At 40.5% G+C, this 18,534-nt stretch overlaps 2 protein-coding genes across 3 annotated transcripts in view; both read left to right on the forward strand.

Annotated features, from left to right (window-relative positions):
- LOC139380593 (inositol polyphosphate-4-phosphatase type I A-like) overlaps positions 1-2,436 on the forward strand; it is a 47,111-nt gene extending 44,675 nt beyond the window's left edge. Inside the window, exons 24-25 of one of the 2 annotated variants that reach the window (XM_071123413.1) lie at positions 156-310; positions 603-2,436. In XM_071123413.1, the coding sequence (XP_070979514.1) occupies positions 156-310; positions 603-735 (288 nt within the window). In that variant the 3' untranslated portion in view covers positions 736-2,436. The remainder of the gene's footprint in view (positions 1-155; positions 311-602) is intronic. The other variant, XM_071123414.1, reaches the window with a different exon arrangement.
- A 6,761-nt stretch (positions 2,437-9,197) lies between these two features.
- LOC139380595 (inosine-uridine preferring nucleoside hydrolase-like) lies at positions 9,198-18,141 on the forward strand. The gene is made up of 7 exons (XM_071123415.1): positions 9,198-9,365; positions 14,350-14,447; positions 15,476-15,666; positions 16,770-16,949; positions 17,023-17,134; positions 17,247-17,383; positions 17,476-18,141. Exons 1-7 carry the CDS (start codon positions 9,271-9,273, stop codon positions 17,821-17,823), a joined length of 1,161 nt encoding a protein of 386 aa, XP_070979516.1. The 5' UTR covers positions 9,198-9,270; the 3' UTR covers positions 17,824-18,141.
- Positions 18,142-18,534: the final 393 nt, after the last annotated feature.

Here is an 18,534-nt window from a genome sequence, read left to right on the forward strand (position 1 = left end):
ACAATACACTTCTATCGCTAACTGAATGAGTTAGCGTCTGCCTGACACTCTATACTTCCCCATTCCTTCCTCTACTCTCTACGTTCCTCTCCTCACCCGTTTTCCTCTGCCCCCCTCTTCTTTCTCTCTCTCTCTCCCTGTTTCTCCCTCCCCAGGCTTGTCGGCGTCTGAACGGAGTGCGTTTTACCAGCTGTAAGAGTGCTAAAGACCGTACAGCCATGTCTCTAACCCTGGAGCAGTGTCTCATCCTCCAGCAGGAGCACGGACTGGCCCCACAGGTCTTCTCCCAGGCCCTCGACTGCATGCGCAGGTCAGCTGGCCACACAACTGCCTGAACAAAACGAGACAAGATGTAGCGTTTATCATGTAAAATTTGAGTAAAGGAAGAATTATGTCAATGTTTATAATAACTTAATATTTTCATATACCCTCTAACTCATCTCCTTTTACCTTTTAACCAATCACCCCCTATTTTCTCCTCTCCTTTTCTCTACTCTCCTCCCCTCTCCTTCTCTCTCCTCCTCTTCCCTTTTCCTTCTCTCCTTCTCTCTCCTCTACTTTACCCTCCCTTCCTCTCTCTTCTCATCTCCTCCTCCCAATAGTGAGGGCTGCAGACGAGAGAACACCATGAAGAATGTAGGATGTCGTAAATACGCCTTCAACTCCCTCCAGCTGAAGGCCTTTCCAAAACAGTACCGCCCACCTGAGGGCACATATGGAAAAGTAGAGACCTGATTGGACAGACCAGCTGCCCATCTCTTAAAGTAGCCAATATAAGGGGAAATAGACTAAATAACATCAACAACAACATAAAAGCAACTACCCCCTATATATAGTGCTGCATCCCTGTTGATGATTTAATGTTATCTGTGGTAGATTGTTTGATAGCAATTCACTCTCTTTTGCGATTAGACTCACTCCGTTATGTCATGACAACCACTACACATACAACAACAACAACTTAAGAACAGCTTTTCAAATTGTTTTAGTTTTTATTTAGAAAGGAAAAGTGGAAGGGGATACCTCGTCAGTTGCACAACTGAATGCATTCAACCAAAATGTGAGCTCTTATCATAAGGCCTGTTCTAACCACTGTCTCTCACGGAACTTTAAAGAGAAAATTCAACTCAAGTACCTTTAAAAAGAACAAAACCTTTGTATGCAGTGCATCAAGACCTTACTTGGTCTCACACTCCACTCCTACAACAAGCACAGGGAACTGACGATATACAGAGATCAGACAAAGACATACTTGTATCTCTGATGTATGAAGACTATTCCATCTAATGTTATTTTATTATCCCTTTTCTATTTGGTAATACATCTAATGGACAGGGTTCGTGTAAAGTAGAGGGCCAGTATCCTGTGTTTTAGTTTTACAGCAAATATATTGTGTATGCAAGGCTTGGTAGTCCACTGAGAGGCATATACCGTTACAATGGTCAAGGTTCATCTTTCACTTGCCACTACATGTTTGTTTAAAGTGTTATATTTTGTCATTGAGTGCATGGTACAATGCTCCACTATATAAGATGCAAGCATGGATAGATTTTACACACAGCAAACTTAATCCAAAAACAACACAACTAAATTCTGTGCTCACATGCGTGTAGATTTTATTAAACTGAAAAGGAATATATTGTCCAAATCTTGTACCCCCCCACAACCCCTCTCTATTCATGAAGTTGTTTTTATACAGGTCCAGGTTCTAGATGGTAGGCATATTTTCTGTACATCAGACTAGAGACTGAGCCAAACTAGAATATTAGCACAGAGTAAAGGAACAGTGTTATAGGAGACATGAAGAAAGTTCCTGCTCTTTTGTATGTCTGCAGCTGTTCTCTGTGAGTTTATCTCGTCTCTTATTAAAAGAGCTCCTGGTTGACTTCACGACAGGACCAAAACACAACACCGGCTTGTTCATGTTACAACCAACGGAGCAAAAAGGAGGTGTCTGAATGCATGTAGATAGAGAATCATCACATTATTATTGTACTTTTGGGAATAAGGGACTTGTACACTGCATAGAAGCCTGTTTAAAATGGACAGTGTTTTGCGTTAAAACTGTACTGTGAACCTTTCACTGGCTTCTGTTTCCATGTCTACCTATAGATTTTATTCTCCATTACAGAGACATTCAAAACATTTGTTTAAACGTTATTTTGCTAAATATCCTTGATGCTGATGCACTGACAATTGCTGAAAAAAGTAGCCAAAATGCTGCCAGAATTTTACTCATTTAATTTTACTTTTTTTTTGTTGTTGTCTTTGTATGTAAATTAATATTATTGAACCACACACTTTCAAGTAGGAGCATCTGTATAGGTACAGGCTTTGCTGTAAAATGTGCTTTCATAAACTCTCCTCAGTAACTTGAGCTGTTAAAATGAGAGCATTAAACTGTTTCACCAATTCCTGTGTGACACTTGTAAAGTATCCCTCGGGTCTCTATCGTCTGTCTGTCTATGTCTGTCTGTCTGCACGCATGCACACGCACACACAGTTCTAAACTGTCTTGAAAAGGCCTCTTTAAAGGGACAGTTAACCCAAATTACAAAATTACACATTGGTTTCCTTACCCTGTAAGCAGTCTATGGACAAGGTATGACAGCAATCGATGATTTGGTTAGTTTACCTGGCACTGTTTCCACATGCTAACGTTTTAGCATTTGTGGCATATATGCCATTCAAGTCATGAGACCGATATTAGCATTATTGGCGTATCATGTCCAAATAATTCGAAACAATCTAAAATTGATTGTGAAGCTCCAATAAGTCACTTATAGGTGTTTTGACGATTATGGGGGAAAATGTCTTATAGTGGTCCCCTGACTTGAATGGGATTTGTGCCAGAAATGCTAAATGGGAATTGTACCACAAATGCATTTGCAAAATGTCCCAGGGAAACTATCCCTAATAAAGCTCCCGGGTCTAGCAATGGCATTGTCACCCAGGAGGCCTTGCTAGATAGCTACAGTGTTTAATTCATATTAGCCATTTTCTTATAAAACAACTCAGCTAGCTATAATAATTATAATTTGTGATGCTAGCTAACGTTAGCTAAACTCGGGAGCTCATGGGGACATAGCCTTCATGAACCAGAGGTTTAGATATGATTCCACAATGGGCAACGACAACTGGCTACTAATTCGTTTTCAGCCAAAAATGTTCACATCATAGTTTATCCAGTGACCCTCGCATTTAGAAGAATAGCTACTGACGGAAATGTATCTTGCTTGCTAGCATGCTGGCTCTCGCTGGAGGTTAAATTTCCTTCCATATATACAGTACCGGTCAAAAGTTTGGACACACCTACTCATTTCAGGGAATGCTTTTCCAACAGTCTTGAAGGAGTTCCCACATATGCTGAGCACTTGTTGCCTGCTTTTCCTTCCAACTCATCCCAAACCATCTCAATTGTATTTAGGTCGGGTGACTGTGGAGGCCAGGTCATCTGATGCAGCACTCCATCACCCCCCTTCTTGGTCAAATAGCCCTTACACAGCCTGGAGGTGTGTTGGGTCATTGTCCTGTTGAAAAACGAATGATAGTCCCACTAAGCACAAACCAGACGGGATGGTGTATCGCTGCAGAAGGCTGTGGTAGCCATGCTGGTCAAGTGTGCCTTGAATTCTAAATAAATCACCGACAGTATTTTACCAAATAGGGCTATCTTCTGTATGCAACCCTACCTTGTCACAACACAACTGATTGGCTCAAACGCATTAAGAAGGAAAGAAATTCCAAAAGTTAACAAAGGCACACCTGTTAATTGAAATGCATTCCAGGTGACTACCTCATGAAGCTGATTGAGAGAATGCCAAGAGTGTGCAAAGCTGTCATCAAGGTAAAGGGGGGCTACTTTGAAGAATCACAAAAATATAAAATATATTTTGATTTGTTCAACACTGTTTTGGTTACTACATGATTCTATATGTGTTATTTCATAGTTTTGATGTCTTCACTATTATACTACCGTGTAGAAGATAGGGAAAAATAAAGATAAACCCTGGAATTAGTACTGTATATTTACCAAAAAAAGGTGTCTGTTCTGTCTTGTATTTAAATGTTGACACCCAGTAGACTGGACGCGAAAGAAACGCACACCCGTTTAGCTGAAGTGTTGGCTAGCGGAGTAGAACACTTGGAAAGGAAAAGGAGAGCCGCACACTCTGGGAGCTCAGATGCAATAATTTAATAACCAGAGTTTCAACAGACAAGCTGTCTTCATCAGGGTATAATGACAAACACTGGGGGTCACTAGTTTATAAAAACAATCATGGCCCGGTGTTTCATTTATTTAACTAGGCAAGTCAGTTAAAAGTAAATTCTTATTTACAATGACGGCCTACCCCGGCCAAACTTTAACCCGGACGACACTGGGCCAATTGTGAGCCGCCCTATGGGATTCCCAATCACGGCAGGTTGTGATACAGCCTGGAATTGAATCAGGGTCTGTAGTGACGCCTCTAGCACTGAGATGCAGTGCCTTAGACCGCTGCGCCACTCGGGTGTGGCTTGATATCATTGGTTAATTTACAGATATAAATAGAACATATAAAAATCATGAATGGATAGCATACATTCATAGATACAATTTGGCTACATAGGCCTACAAACATTTACAATGAGCAGCAAAATCACAATAATCACAAGAATGGCTTCAGATCAAAGTCTACTTTGAGACTGAAGGGAGCAAGGGTCTTTCAACTAAAGATCCAGGCAGCCTCTTGTTTTAAAAATAAATTGTCACGGTCACCCCCTCTCCTAGGGAGGGTGACGTGTTTGATGCCGATATAACATAGGGACGAAATAGAGTGGTTCGCTTCCAAATAGTGGGCCGCAACTGGGCGACACAGTTAAATTGATAATGTTGTGAGATTGAAGTTACTTTGTTTCACCTGTGCTGGCCCAGGTGATATTGGTTGGCCCAGTGCTCCAGTTGGCTTGAGAGATGGAGGGAAAACAGCTTTAGTTGACTCTCTCGGTTTAATTTATTTTTTAATTAAAAAATAATCCTTTATCTTGTCTCTCCTGTTTTCATTTTGGTTTGCTTCCTGTCTTTAAGTTTGGTGTGGATTTTATTTTGTTTGCCTCTTCTTGGACAAATGTAGTTGGTGCTCCTGGTGGGTGACTTTTAAAAACCAGGAGGACTAGCAAATAGAAAAGGCAGGCGCACAGGAAATACATGCTGGTTGACTTGGACATAAAAGACAAACTGGCGCAGAGAGACAGGAAACACAGGGATAAATACACTGGGGAAGCAAGCGACACCTGGAGGAGGTGGCAACAATCACAAGGACAGGTGAAACAGATCAGGGTGGGACACTTTGTTAGTTCTACCTTCTGTTTGAGTGAGAATTTGGGTTTTTCTTGCTGGAGCACTCAAGCTACATTAGCCAACTGGTTAGACATTACACCATGGGCAACAACAACTGGCGACTAGTTCATTTTCAGACAAATATATTCAACTCTTCAACTACAGTTTGTCCATCGATCACTGCGTTTAGGAGGATAGCTAATTACTGAAATGTAGCTAGCTAGTTCACTGGCCAGGCAGCAGCCATTAACTACTCATGGACTCATGACATATTCTTTGATACATTTGGGTTAACTTGCTCATATCAAGCAACACGTACCAGATCGTTTGTGGAAAGGTAAATATAACAATTAGTGGGCTCATTTTTTGAATAATCGGACAGTGAAACTAAAATAGATTCGTAGCTAGCTGGTGCTTTCGTTTATTTCTCAATTAATTTGGGGATCAAGCTGAAGCTGGGTTTCCCCCAAAAAATCCCAGTCGGAGCTCGTTTTCCTAGTTCTCGTGAACGCACTGACGTTTGCAATTTCCGAGTTCCCAGTTGTTTTGAATGCAGCATAAGAACACAGATGGCTCTTTAGATGGCTCTCTAGAGCATCTGTATGACGTCATACACTCAAGAAGGCTCAACCATTCACCCGAAGGGTTTTTGCGTGGCTGATTGGGCTGCATGACAAGTCGACCAGTGCACTGGTGTTATATCTATGTGCCTGCCATTTTTTTTCACTATCATGAGAAAACACCAGAAATAACTAATATTGATAACCATCTAGATGTCACCTTGATACAGTATGTTCAGTATGTGGGGATACCTAGTAGCAAATATTAGGGTGACAGTCACAGTAAACATATGCACACAATGCATTAAGCACTGTACACCCATCAGCAATACTTTTAATAAAAAAATAAACAATTGTCAGTTTTATAACTGAAAATGTACTATTATTTGTGTAAAAGTATTCCCACGCATGATAGAGAGACACGTGTGATCATATACAAATGTAAGCAAGGTTTGAAATTATTGTTTTAGTCAAACATTATATCTGTTCGGGCAATTTGCAGCCTGCAAATGATTTGTAATCATGGTCCAGCCCCCAGACCATCCTTTCAAGACAAAATCGGCTAAACTATAGTAGAACACTTTCACACACACACTCCCTTCCACACACACACATTTCCTTTCGACACACCTACTCCGTTCCACAAACCCACTCGCCCATACTCCGGTCCAGTGATGCCAATTTAGCAATTTTGTTGCTAGATTTAGCAACTTTTCAGACAGCACCTAGCAACAAATTTGGCTACTTTTAAAAATGTATTTTGAACTTTTAGCAACTTTTGAAAAATGACTCAAATGCTAAAATGCATGCATTTTTCCTCTAAATGACACAAACAAAAGATTTTCTCTTTCACACACTCAGTCACGACACACGTGCCTGGCTGCAAAAATGCATTGTGAGTGACATCAGCAGCAGGCGCTCAGCTCGTGCATAGGCAGCAGCAGGCCAGCAGCAATTTCAGTAAATTGCAAATCATTGTTGGCTGACTGCAGCAGCAGTAGTAGGGGTAGAACGAGCCAAACCCAATGAATATAGTTGGTCACGAATGTTTGATCTTGAACAGAACTTACAACATCAATCAACATGTCTCAATCAAAATTGTACAGCCAGAAGAACAGAAAAGAGTGGGAGTCTGTACCAGAACAAATGTCAAATCATATTTTTGCCGAGATGGCCAGTCAATTTGAGTAACGTTAATGTGTATTCTACGTAATGACGCAGTTGTACGTTATTACGCAATGACATCACAATGTCATTTAGCAACTTTTAGCAACAAATCAACCTGCCTCTAGCAACTTACCCTGAAAATTAGTTGGCAAGATGTGCCAAGGTGGCGGCTTGAACAGACGCTTTTTTACCGAGCTCCGAACCAAACTTCAGAAAGATTGTGAAAAAAAAACAAGTTTACAGTCATTACTATCACCTAGATTTGAGTTAAAGAGAGGAATTAGGCAAGGTTGTCATATCTCTCCGTACCTCTTTTTTACATAATAACCCAACTTCTTGCAAATTCTTTAAATAATAGTCCTGTAAAAGGTATTTCCATAGCTGGTAAAGAAATTATTATAAGCCAGCTGGCTGACGATACTACACTTTTTTTGAAAGACGCTAACCAAATTCCCATATCGATCAATGTGATACAATTATTTTCCAAAGCGTCTGGTCTATATCTTAACATTAATAAATGTGAACTCATGGCTGTCAAAGATTGTGTGATACCTTCATATTATGGTATTCCAGTAAAAGAAGAACTTACATATTTAGGCATAACCATTACAAAGGATCAGAAGTCTAGAGGCTTACTAAATTTGCACCCTCTTATTAAAAAACCCAGAAGAAGCTAAATCAATGGCTAACAGAGGGACTTATCTTTAAAAGGTAGTCCTAATAACCAAGGCTGAAGGTATCTCTAGACTAACATATGGCGCTCTATCTTTATATCTTGACAGTAAAATAAGCAAGGAGATAGACCAGATGCTTTTCAACTTTCTGTGATGAAACTGTACCCATTACATTAGGAAAACTGTTGTAATGAACACTTATGAGAACGGTGGGCTGAGTTTTCTGGACTTTACTACCTTAAATAATACTTTTAAGATCAAATTGGAAAAAACCCTGGAATTTTATTCCTCGTCGTGTCTTCTCTACTTTTGGTGACCTTTACTTCATGTTGTTTTGCAATTATAATATTGACAAAGTTACAGTGAAACTTTCTGCTTTTCATCGGCAGGTTTTCTTGTCATGGTCCTTAATTTATAAACACAATTTTTCTCCACACAAATATTATATATGGAATAATCGGGATATATTGTATAAAAATACTTCTTTGTTTTTAGAATATTGGTTCTGAAATAATATCCTATTGGTGAGCCAACTGGTAAATGCAGAGGGTCTTTTACTCAGTTATAAGGAATTCTTATCAGTTTACAAGGTCTCTGTAACACCTAAAGATTTTGCAAATGTTTTAGATGCCATTCCCTCAGGTGTTGCTCTATTATTCAGGAACGTGTCAAGACCTGACCCTCAAAGCCTACCTTCCATTAACCCTGTTGACTCATCAGTAAGGAAAGATTTGTTTCTCTTTTGGTCCATTCAACAACAGAGCGATACGAACCTTGTTTCATCAGGATGTTGTATCTACTATACCTTATTGCCTTATTGGAATGGATTTATTGATAACATCTGTTGGAAAAAAGGTTGGATGTTGCAACACACATACCTACTTGTTAACAAAACTAAGGTAGTTTCCTTTAAAATGATTCATAAATATTATCCTGCCAACCACTATATGAAGAAGTTTAAGGAAAACATCAACTCAAATTGCTCCTTTTGTAATGACCACCCAGAAACAGTGTTGCATCTTTTTTGGCATTGTATTCATGTAAGAAAACTGTGGCAAGACATCAGTAGGTTTATAATTGAACACTTTTATGAAGGTCTTACACTATTGTGGAGAGATGAACTGCTTGGATTCTTTACCTACGATAGAAATAAGCTGAAACATTTTTATGTAATTCATTTAATTATTCTTTTGGCCAAATTTCACATTCACAAATGTAAATTTACAAAAAAAACAACAACATTATCTTACCCTACAAAAATAAATTGAACTGGATTTTAAGACAATTAAATACTCTACTAACAAAAAAGCTGTTCGAATTATAAGTGTATGCATGTCCCGTAAGGTCTTTGTGTAATGTGATATTGTACCCCCTATCTCAATTTCCATTGTATATAATCTATACTTGTGTCCCCTCATGTACTCTATGTATTGATTTGTTGTTAATAATAAAAAATAAAAAATAAAAAAAATTGTTGGCAATACCGCTCCAGCCGCCATATTGGGATGCAGCGCACGGATGGCCCAACCCGGAAACGAGAGAAAGGTCTATGACTGCGGCAAGATTATCGAGATTCAATGTTTATAGCTCTTTGGAGGTTGTTCATCTTTACCGTAGACATACACGGAGGTTAGCGGAAAGCAGGTGCATATACATTTATTTTTTATTAAAACATTGCGAATATTAATTTAAAGCGAGGCATATGGATAGAGCTTATGCCATAACTTTGGGACACAACATCGTGAGACTTTATTCGTTCAACCAATACACAGACTCCCAAATGTTGTGTTCCCGTAGCTAATATGTATGGAACGCCGTTTGGGTCTTTACGTGTCAAAATAAACGTTTAATTTGACACGTCAAATAACACAATTCTATTAGAATGCTGTGTGTGATGAATTTGCACGTATAAACCAAGCTCCACCACTATCAATCAGTAGCACTGTCAAAGTTGTACCTAAAAGTATGTTTCAAGCACACACTGGCCACAACCGATGTGTTTACAATAACGCGATGGTAATGAGGCATTATTTTTTCGACCGCAACTTCTGGAGTAGCTAGTTTTAGCTTGGTACCTAGCTAGCACCAATACAACCAGCCTGAAAACAATGACCAGTAGAAACTGCAGTCATTTTAATTATCCTTAACAATGATTTAGGAATCCTTGTGAGTAAGTATTAACTAGGTAGCCACTTGTTGTTCGCCTATTGAAATTCAGTTCATTAAAATAATTAGCTAGCCAGCTACTTAACCCTGTTGCCCAAAGCTAACGTTTTTAGCAGCCAGCTAGCCTCATCTGGCTAGTGAGGCTCGACCGCACTGGGTTATGTGTTGTGAAGCTAGCCACAATAAGGATTTGGCACTAGAGTGGAATTTGCGGTTTGCCTTCAAAATAAAATGACCTATTTGAAAGTGACGCAGAAGGTTATAATTGGTGGAATTATGGCATATTTAGACTAGATAATGTTAAACAAGGTTGGAATGTGAAGCAATGAAATGGGTTACCATTCTACTCGGTGACACCCTCAGAACACAACTGTGAAGAGTTTATGCAAATGTTAGTGTTGTAGCTCTTATCGCAGGACTGACTGAATTCACCTCCCCAGTCAGCCTATTGTGTGCATTGACATTCATATTGCACTGTACAGCTTTACCTAAGGATTGGGGTTCAATGAAATGGGGTATCAGTCTACTCAATACCCAATATAGTTTTCCCAACATCCTCCTCAGTTATCAGACTCCAAAACATCCACGCAGTATTGTTTATCCTCTTGAATGGTGTTCAATATACATTGATAATAAATGTGGCTCAATTCACAGTTGTTTCAGATGTTTCTCTGGGTGTCACTGAGTAGACTGATACCCTATGTCATTGATCCGCAATCCATAGGTAAGGCTGTACAGTGAAATAAGTATGCCCCAAATGCAATTCTAAAGTCCAATACATCCAGTTTGATTTCAACAGCTTTGTGTCAAATGAACAAATGATTGTATTTTGTTGATTTTATATAACAACATTTCAACCTCATTTAGCATGATCTATTCAATTATGGCATAATTCTATTTGTATTAATTTGTATCGCTGTCAATTACATACTTTTATTTTGAAGGCTAACTGCAAAGTTCACTATTGTGGCTATTTTCACATAAATGGGTCCGACAACCATTAATCAAATGAGAACTGTTTTATAAATGAGGGTTATTTTAGATGATGACACATACAGTGGGGAGAACAAGTATTTGATACAATGCCGATTTTGCAGGTTTTCATACTTACAAAGCATGTAGAGGTCTGTAATTTTTATCATTGGTACACTTCAACTGTGAGAGACGGAATCTAAAACAAAAATCCAGAAAATCACATTGTATGATTTTTAAGTAATTAATTTGCATTTTATTGCATGACATAAGTATTTGATCACCTACCAACCAGTAAGAATTCCGGCACTCACAGACCTGTTAGTTTTTCTTTAAGAAGACCTCCTGTTCTCCACTCATTACCTGTATTAACTGCACCTGTTTGAACTCGTTACCTGTATAAAAGACACATGTCCACACACTCAATCAAACAGACTCCAACCTCTCCACAATGGCCAAGACCAGAGAGCTGTGTAAGGACAGCAGCGATAAAATTGTAGACCTGCGCAAGGCTGGGATGGGCTACAGGACAATAGGCAAGCAGCTTGGTCAGAAGGCAACAACTGTTGGCGCAATTATTAGAAAATGGAAGAAGTTCAAGATGATTGTCAATCACCCTCGGTCTGGGGCTCCATGCAAATCTCACCTCGTGGGGTATCAATGATCATGAGGATGGTGAGGGATCAGCCCAGAACTACACGGCAGGACCTGGTCAATGACCTGAAGAGAGCTGGGACCACAGTCTCAAAGAAAACCATTAGTAACACAATGCGCCGTCATGGATTAAAATCCTGCAGCGCACGCAAGGTCCCCCTGCTCAAGCCAGCGCATGTCCAGGCCCGTCTGAAGTTTGCCAATGACCATCTGGATGAGACAAAAATATAGCTTTTTGGTCTAAACTCCACTTGCCGTGTTTGGAGGAAGAAGAAGGATGAGTACAACCCCAAGAACTCCATCCCAACCGTGAAGCATGGAGGTGGACACATCATTCTTTGGGGATGCTTTTCTGCAAAGGGGACAGGACGACTGCACCGTATTGAGGGGAGGATGGATGGGGCCATGTATCACGAGATCTTGGCTAACAACCTCCTTCCCTCAGTAAGAGCATTGAAGATGAGTCGTGGCTGGGTCTTCCAGCATGACAACGACCCAAAACACAGCCAGGGCAACTAAGGAGTGGCTCCGTAAGAAGCATCTCAAGGTCCTGGAGTGGCCTAGCCAGTCCCCAGACCTGAACCCAATAGAAAATCTTTGGAGGGAGCTGAAAGTCCGTATTGTCCAGCGACAGCCCCGAAACTTGAAGTATCTGGAGAAGGTCTGTATGGAGGAGTGGGCCAAAATCCCTGCTGCAGTGTGTGCAAACCTAGTCAAGAACTACAGGAAACGTATGATCTCTGTAATTGCAAACAAAGGTTTCTGTACCAAATATTAAGTTCAGCTTTTCTGATGTATCAAATACTTATGTCATGCAATAAAATGCAAATTAATTACTTAAAAATCATACAATGTGATTTTATGGATTTTTGTTTTAGATTCCGTCTCTAACAGTTGAAGTGTACCTATAATAAAAATTACAGACCTCTACATGCTTTGTAAGTAGGAAAACCTGCAAAATCGGCAGTGTATCAAATACTTGTTCTACCCACTGTAGCTGTATAGTTAGCTAGCTAACTATAATTACTTAAACAGATTGTCGTTTTGCTATGTTTTGGGGAAGAACATTGTTTGCATCCATGAGCTAGCTTTCTTTTATGACCAACACTGAAAGTGCGCGAGACAACTTTACCAGCATCATTGCATGCGTATCAATGAATCGTTCTACATATGAAATACTAGTGATAGTGTAATCAATGTGTAATAACTACGGAAAAAATGTAGGAACGCGTTAAATTATTATATGACGTGGAGTCATATTCAGGTCCTGATTGATCAACTATGGAACGCATAGTCAACAAGCTTATTTGACACGTCAAATCGTGTATCTTTTTTGACCTGCAAAGACCCAAATGGTTCCATAAATATTCCCCAAATTCAGAGTCTGTTTACATTCAGCGAAAGATTTGTGCATTCAGACTCGCTGCCATGTGCGGAGTTGTATTGCCTCTTGACAGGTTCGATAGCACCACTGTTGTTATAAGGTGCTCTCTTTCAAGGTGCATATACAGAAGTCGCACCACTATTCTCTAGTTGCTAAAATTCTAAGAGTTTGCCTAATTTCCGTTTATGTGACAAATACATCTAGATATTGTATTTTCCGCTGTTTGAAGCTGGTGTACAAAACAAAACTGAAAAGACGCAAAAACTTCAAGACCACTGAACACGCGTTTGGCATATGTGTTTTTCTGTTGCTCATTTGAAAAACGAGATGTCAGCCTTGGAGGTGTTTCCTGGCCGATTCTCAAGTTTAAAAAAAAGTGCTTGTATAACAGCCGTCTCGCTATGCTATTGGATAGAGAAATCACCACTGCTGTTCACCCCATGTTGGTGGGAAAATGGACAAATCAAAACCCAACCTGCATTTACCCTTTGTGACGCAGTGAAGTTCCAAACTCCGTTTTAGACAGACAGACTTTATTACCAAAATTATCCAATTTACACTTTATAGTCAATTTTGACACTAGAATAACTGACTCCTATCAATATCACAGGGCGTTTTCAAAGGGATTTGTTGCTTTTTAAAGCATTGAAAATAGCTCAGAACAGTTTTACCGCTTCTTAGACTTGCTTCCGATGAGAATGACATACCTATAACTATCATTTTTATGTGAATTTGTTCGGTTGCCTAAAAAGTTACATATTGCAGCTTTAAATAATATTGATGTGTTTACACAATAAAACTCTATACTGTAGCAGACTGCAAGTCATACAGGAATTTAAGCCATTCAGCTGCATGATCATTCATTCAGTCTTGTTCTTCTCTAGTCCCGATTGTGGCAACACATTCGATTTACACAGAAAAAAAAAATAAACATCCCTTCTGTCAAGGAATGTTGAATACAGTTATATTTGAACTGAAGATTGTCCGTGGAGTTGATCCTTCAGTGGGTCAAAATTTTAGACAAAATATCCACCAGAAAGTATTAATAAACCGACTTCAAAACACAAGTCTCTGTCTGTAGCAATCAAGATTTGTTTGCTCATGACCTAAGGCACTTGCACAAGACAGAAGCGCATGCTTCCGATGCATGCCGAAGTCTTGCAGGTGTTTACATGGTTTTGCCCATGTGCCAGGTGATACACTACCACTGGTTAAATAATATTTATCCTGGGGATATTTTGTCTGAAAATTCATCCCACTGAAGGACCGAGCGCTCAGACAACCGGTAGAGTAAGTTGAAATGTAATTTCATTAAACATTCTGTCCTGTAACTGTTTAACTGTATACCAACAATTGGTATCTCAGTCTGATTTATTAGACAAGTTTTCCTCTAGTTTATAGTCACTGACTTCACTCCTCCCTCTCTTTCACAACCCTCCTGGCCGCTCAAAGGTTCCCAGTTGCAGGTGACGGTCACTTGTTAGCCAGGCCAAGAGGAGTAGCAGCCTGTCCACACCGACACAGCCCAGTCCTATTCTATTCAACTACAGGTAGGCTGTACCTCTATTCTAAGATGTCATGTACTACATGTCATGTCGGTGGGTCCTGTGTGATTATGCTGTCCGACTTCATTGTAATTCTAAATCCCAGGCCACTGAACAATATAGGTACGGTCGATGTTCTCTTTATTGCAATTGTGCAACAATAACTGCAGATCATCAGATCTCACAATACCTGGACAGGTGTGAACATATTGAGACACTGCTGAGAGAGATTGTGAGATGCAGGTTTGCTTTTATTGCCATGAGTCTTGTGCTGGAGGCAGAACTGAGCGATTTCCCCATAGATAAGCCAGCTAGCTGTAAAGTAAAAATGAATGAAAACAAAAATGTGCTTTTTGGTCTAAAATTAAGGTTAGGGTTAGCAGTGTTGTTAAAGTTAGACTGTGGCTGTGCCAGCTAGTGACCACTCTGCAGTGCTAACCTGCTTGTGAGACAGGCAAAAAGCTCATAGAGGTTAATGGACTCATACTGGAGCCTAGAACACAGCCTGATCAGAACACACCGAGACAGCAGAGTCAGACCATGCCTGTAATAAGGAACATTTGTGTTTGTTCCATTATCACGTGCATGGTCTGACTCTGGTATCTCATTGGGTGAGAGGTTGTTCAACTTGAATGAATAAATAAATCCGTGTATAGATGACAGTACCTCAGTTACCTTTTTAGTAAAAAAAAAAAAAAACATGACTAGGCTACTTATTGAAAGCTTGGATCAGACTGCAAATTGAATATTAATGGGTGTTTTAGTTTAGAAGTTTTCTGTGTGTACCAATTCTAAGATTGAATCCAATATTTCTGTTCCTGTGTTAATGTATCATAGTGGTTAGGTTATAATTTTTTATCTGTCTCTGTTAATGTATCATAGTGGTTAGGTTATACTTTTTTTTATCTGAATCCAATATTTCTGTTCCTGTGTTAATGTATCATAGTGGTTAGGTTATAATTTTTTATCTGTCTCTGTGTTAATGTATCATAGTGGCTAGGTTATTTGATCTTTCCTTGTGTTCTGTGTCTCAGGCTCCAGTATGAGTAGTAAGAAGCTGCTGGTGGATGTGGACTGTGGGGTGGATGATGCTCAGGCTATCATGATGGCACTGGCCACCCCTAATGTAGAGGTCCTGGGCATCACCTGTGTCCATGGCAACACCAATGTGGAGAACGTGTGCAAGAACACTCTGCGGGTGCTCCAAGTCTGCAACAGACTGGAGGTATAGTGCTGTTAATCTTTGGTAGACAATGTTAGTCCCTTTCAATTAGATTATATCGTTTATTTAGCTAAAATTGTCTTGACATATTTGTTGAAGTAAACAAGCACCCAATGGGATACAGGGAATGTGCTTATATTGTCACGAAATATAGAAAGTGCATTTAACGGTAAAGCTTATACATTGTGTACAAAACATTAGGAACATCTGCTCTTTCCATGAGACTGACCAGGTGAATCCAGGTGAAAGCTATGATCCCTTATTGATGTCACTTGTTAAATTCACTTCAATCAGTGTAGATGAAGGAGACGAGTTAAAAAAAATACTTTTAAGACTTGATACAATTGAGACATGAATTGTCTATGTGTGTCGTTCAGAGGGTGAATGGGCAAAACAAAACATTTAAGTGCCTTTGAACGGGGTATGGTAGTAGGTGCCAGGCGCACTGGTTTGTGTCAAGAACTACAATGCTGCTGGGTTTTTCACGCTCAACAGTTTGCTGTGTGTATCAAGAAAGATCCACCACCCTAAGGACATCCAGCTAACTTGACACAACTGTGGGAAGCATTGAGTCAACATGGGCCAGCATCCCTGTGGAATGCTTTCCACACCTTGTAGAGTCCATGCCCCTATGAAATGAGGCTGTTCTGGGGGCAAACTCAAATGTAGGAAGGTGTTCCTAATGTTCTGTACATTCGGTGTATAGACTAATGTATGCATACCCTTACACAGAGGGAAGAGATCACATGATGGGGAAGGATGCGATGATAGTCTGTTGACCTCTGTCTCAGACACATGACTGTGGAGCTCTACCCAATTCTAGAGCTCTGGAAACTGAGATCTGATTTGACATAATGTTCTGTTTACAGCAGTAGCACATAGACAGAGCTGGAGTTTACATCAAACGTTGCCTTGACATAAGCAAAGTAGTTGGTTTAAGAAACAGATTGGCACCCAGACTAGTTTTTGACTCCGTGTTTTGGGATGCCCACTTACATAAGCTGGGCTCTTGAATTCATGGCAAGTGAAAGTGTAGAGGGAATACTATAAATGTTGCAATTTGAAACTATTGCATTCAGGGTTCTGACCTCTGTTCTGTGTTCTAGATCCCGGTATTCCGTGGTGCTGCCAAGCCTATCCTGGGGAATGTGATCAGTGCGGGAAACTTCCATGGCCAGGACGGGCTGGGGGATGCTCCAGACCCAAACGCTCCGGGGCTGGACATGCTGCAGATGGAAGGAGCGGTATCTGCACTGATCCGGATAGTCAACGAAAACCCTGGAGAGGTGAGAGAGCAGTAGACGCAGGCTACTCAATATGTGTGTGTGTCCCTGTTGTAAATGCAGGTGTTTCTCCCAGGTATCTCTGGTGGCCACAGCTCCCCTCACCAACCTAGCTCTGGCTGTAAGAATGGAGCCATCCTTCCCCAGCAAACTTAAAGGCCTTTACATCATGGGAGGCAACACAGAGTGTAAGGGCTATGATTTATTTGCTTCAGAAGATCAACTTATCTAGTATACTAATGGTAAATAGATAAATGGGTCGATTGCCATAGGTTTTAATAATGTGGTACCTGTCTTCAGCCAGAGGAAACACCACAGTGTGTGCAGAGTTTAACTTCGCTGCCGACCCGGAAGCAGCTTACATCGTACTGAATGACTTCCTGTGTCCCACTTACATAGCCAGCTGGGAGTTCACCTGCTACAGCAAGCTGCCCTGGGTAACATTCATTTAATGTAATCAATAAATGATAAAACACTACCTTCCACATTATGACTGATGTTGTTTTCCTATTCTGGTTCCACCTGACAGTCGTGGTGTGATGACTGGCTGGCCCAGGAGTCAGAGAAGGCTCGCTTCATGGCCCGGATCTTCCGCCACAGTATGGAAGAGTCGAACAGCGAGCGCTTCCAGGTGGAGATGGTTTACGGCATGGGCTTTGTGTCATGTGACTCCTACGCCATGGCGGCAGCCATTGACAACACCTTTGTCACCGAGAGCGACCACATGGCGGTGAGCGTGGAGCTGACGGGCACACACACGCGTGGCATGATGATCCTGGACACACTGGGCATGCTGAAGAAGACTCACAAGGCCTTCGTCATGAAGAAGGTGAACATGGTGAGGTTTGAGCAGATGATGATGGACGCTCTGAAGTAATCTCTAGGTCTGCTACAGCTAACCACTAGACTGTAGAAGTAAACAAACAACTACGAGAACGCTCTATGGGACCGTAACCAGGGAAAAGTGACAACTCCAACCTCATCCAGTCACCCCAAGACCGTGGACGTCAAGGCAGCCCCCAACACCTCTCTGATTGAGGGGTTGGGTTAGATGTGGAAGACACATTTCGGTTAAATGCATTCAGTTGTGCAACTCTTTTCCCTTTTACTGTATTGTCAGCTCACGCTGATGTCAAGAATCATGCCTTGTCATTTAGATAAACATTTTTAAATAAATTGATTGAATTACAACTCATACCAGCAGTCGTGTGCATTAAACACTCCATTATGTCACAAGCACATTTGCAACACTTAATCCGTTTTATTGATACATTTATTACACCCAGTTGTTCAAAACAGATGCACAATTCAGAAATCTATCTTCAGAGCAGTCAAGGGGAAGGATCCTGGGTATAATGATTACGCCAATTCTATTGCAAAACGTTTCACAACAGAAACCGTTTAGGAGAGTTTCAATTAGACAAATTCAGGTAGGTCCCTCCCCGTTTCGTTCTGTTTCCATTTGGTTCTTAAACGGTAAACATTTTCCGTAATGAATACACCCCTGCTTTATAGAGTTTCTTGAAGTTTGCTCATTGCAGAACATGGAAGCAGAAGTACAGCCCAGCATAGAGTTCTCCCACACATA

The sequence above is a fragment of the Oncorhynchus clarkii genome, chromosome 22, assembly GCF_045791955.1.
Source record: "Oncorhynchus clarkii lewisi isolate Uvic-CL-2024 chromosome 22, UVic_Ocla_1.0, whole genome shotgun sequence".
In the NCBI taxonomy this organism is placed as follows: domain Eukaryota; kingdom Metazoa; phylum Chordata; class Actinopteri; order Salmoniformes; family Salmonidae; genus Oncorhynchus; species Oncorhynchus clarkii.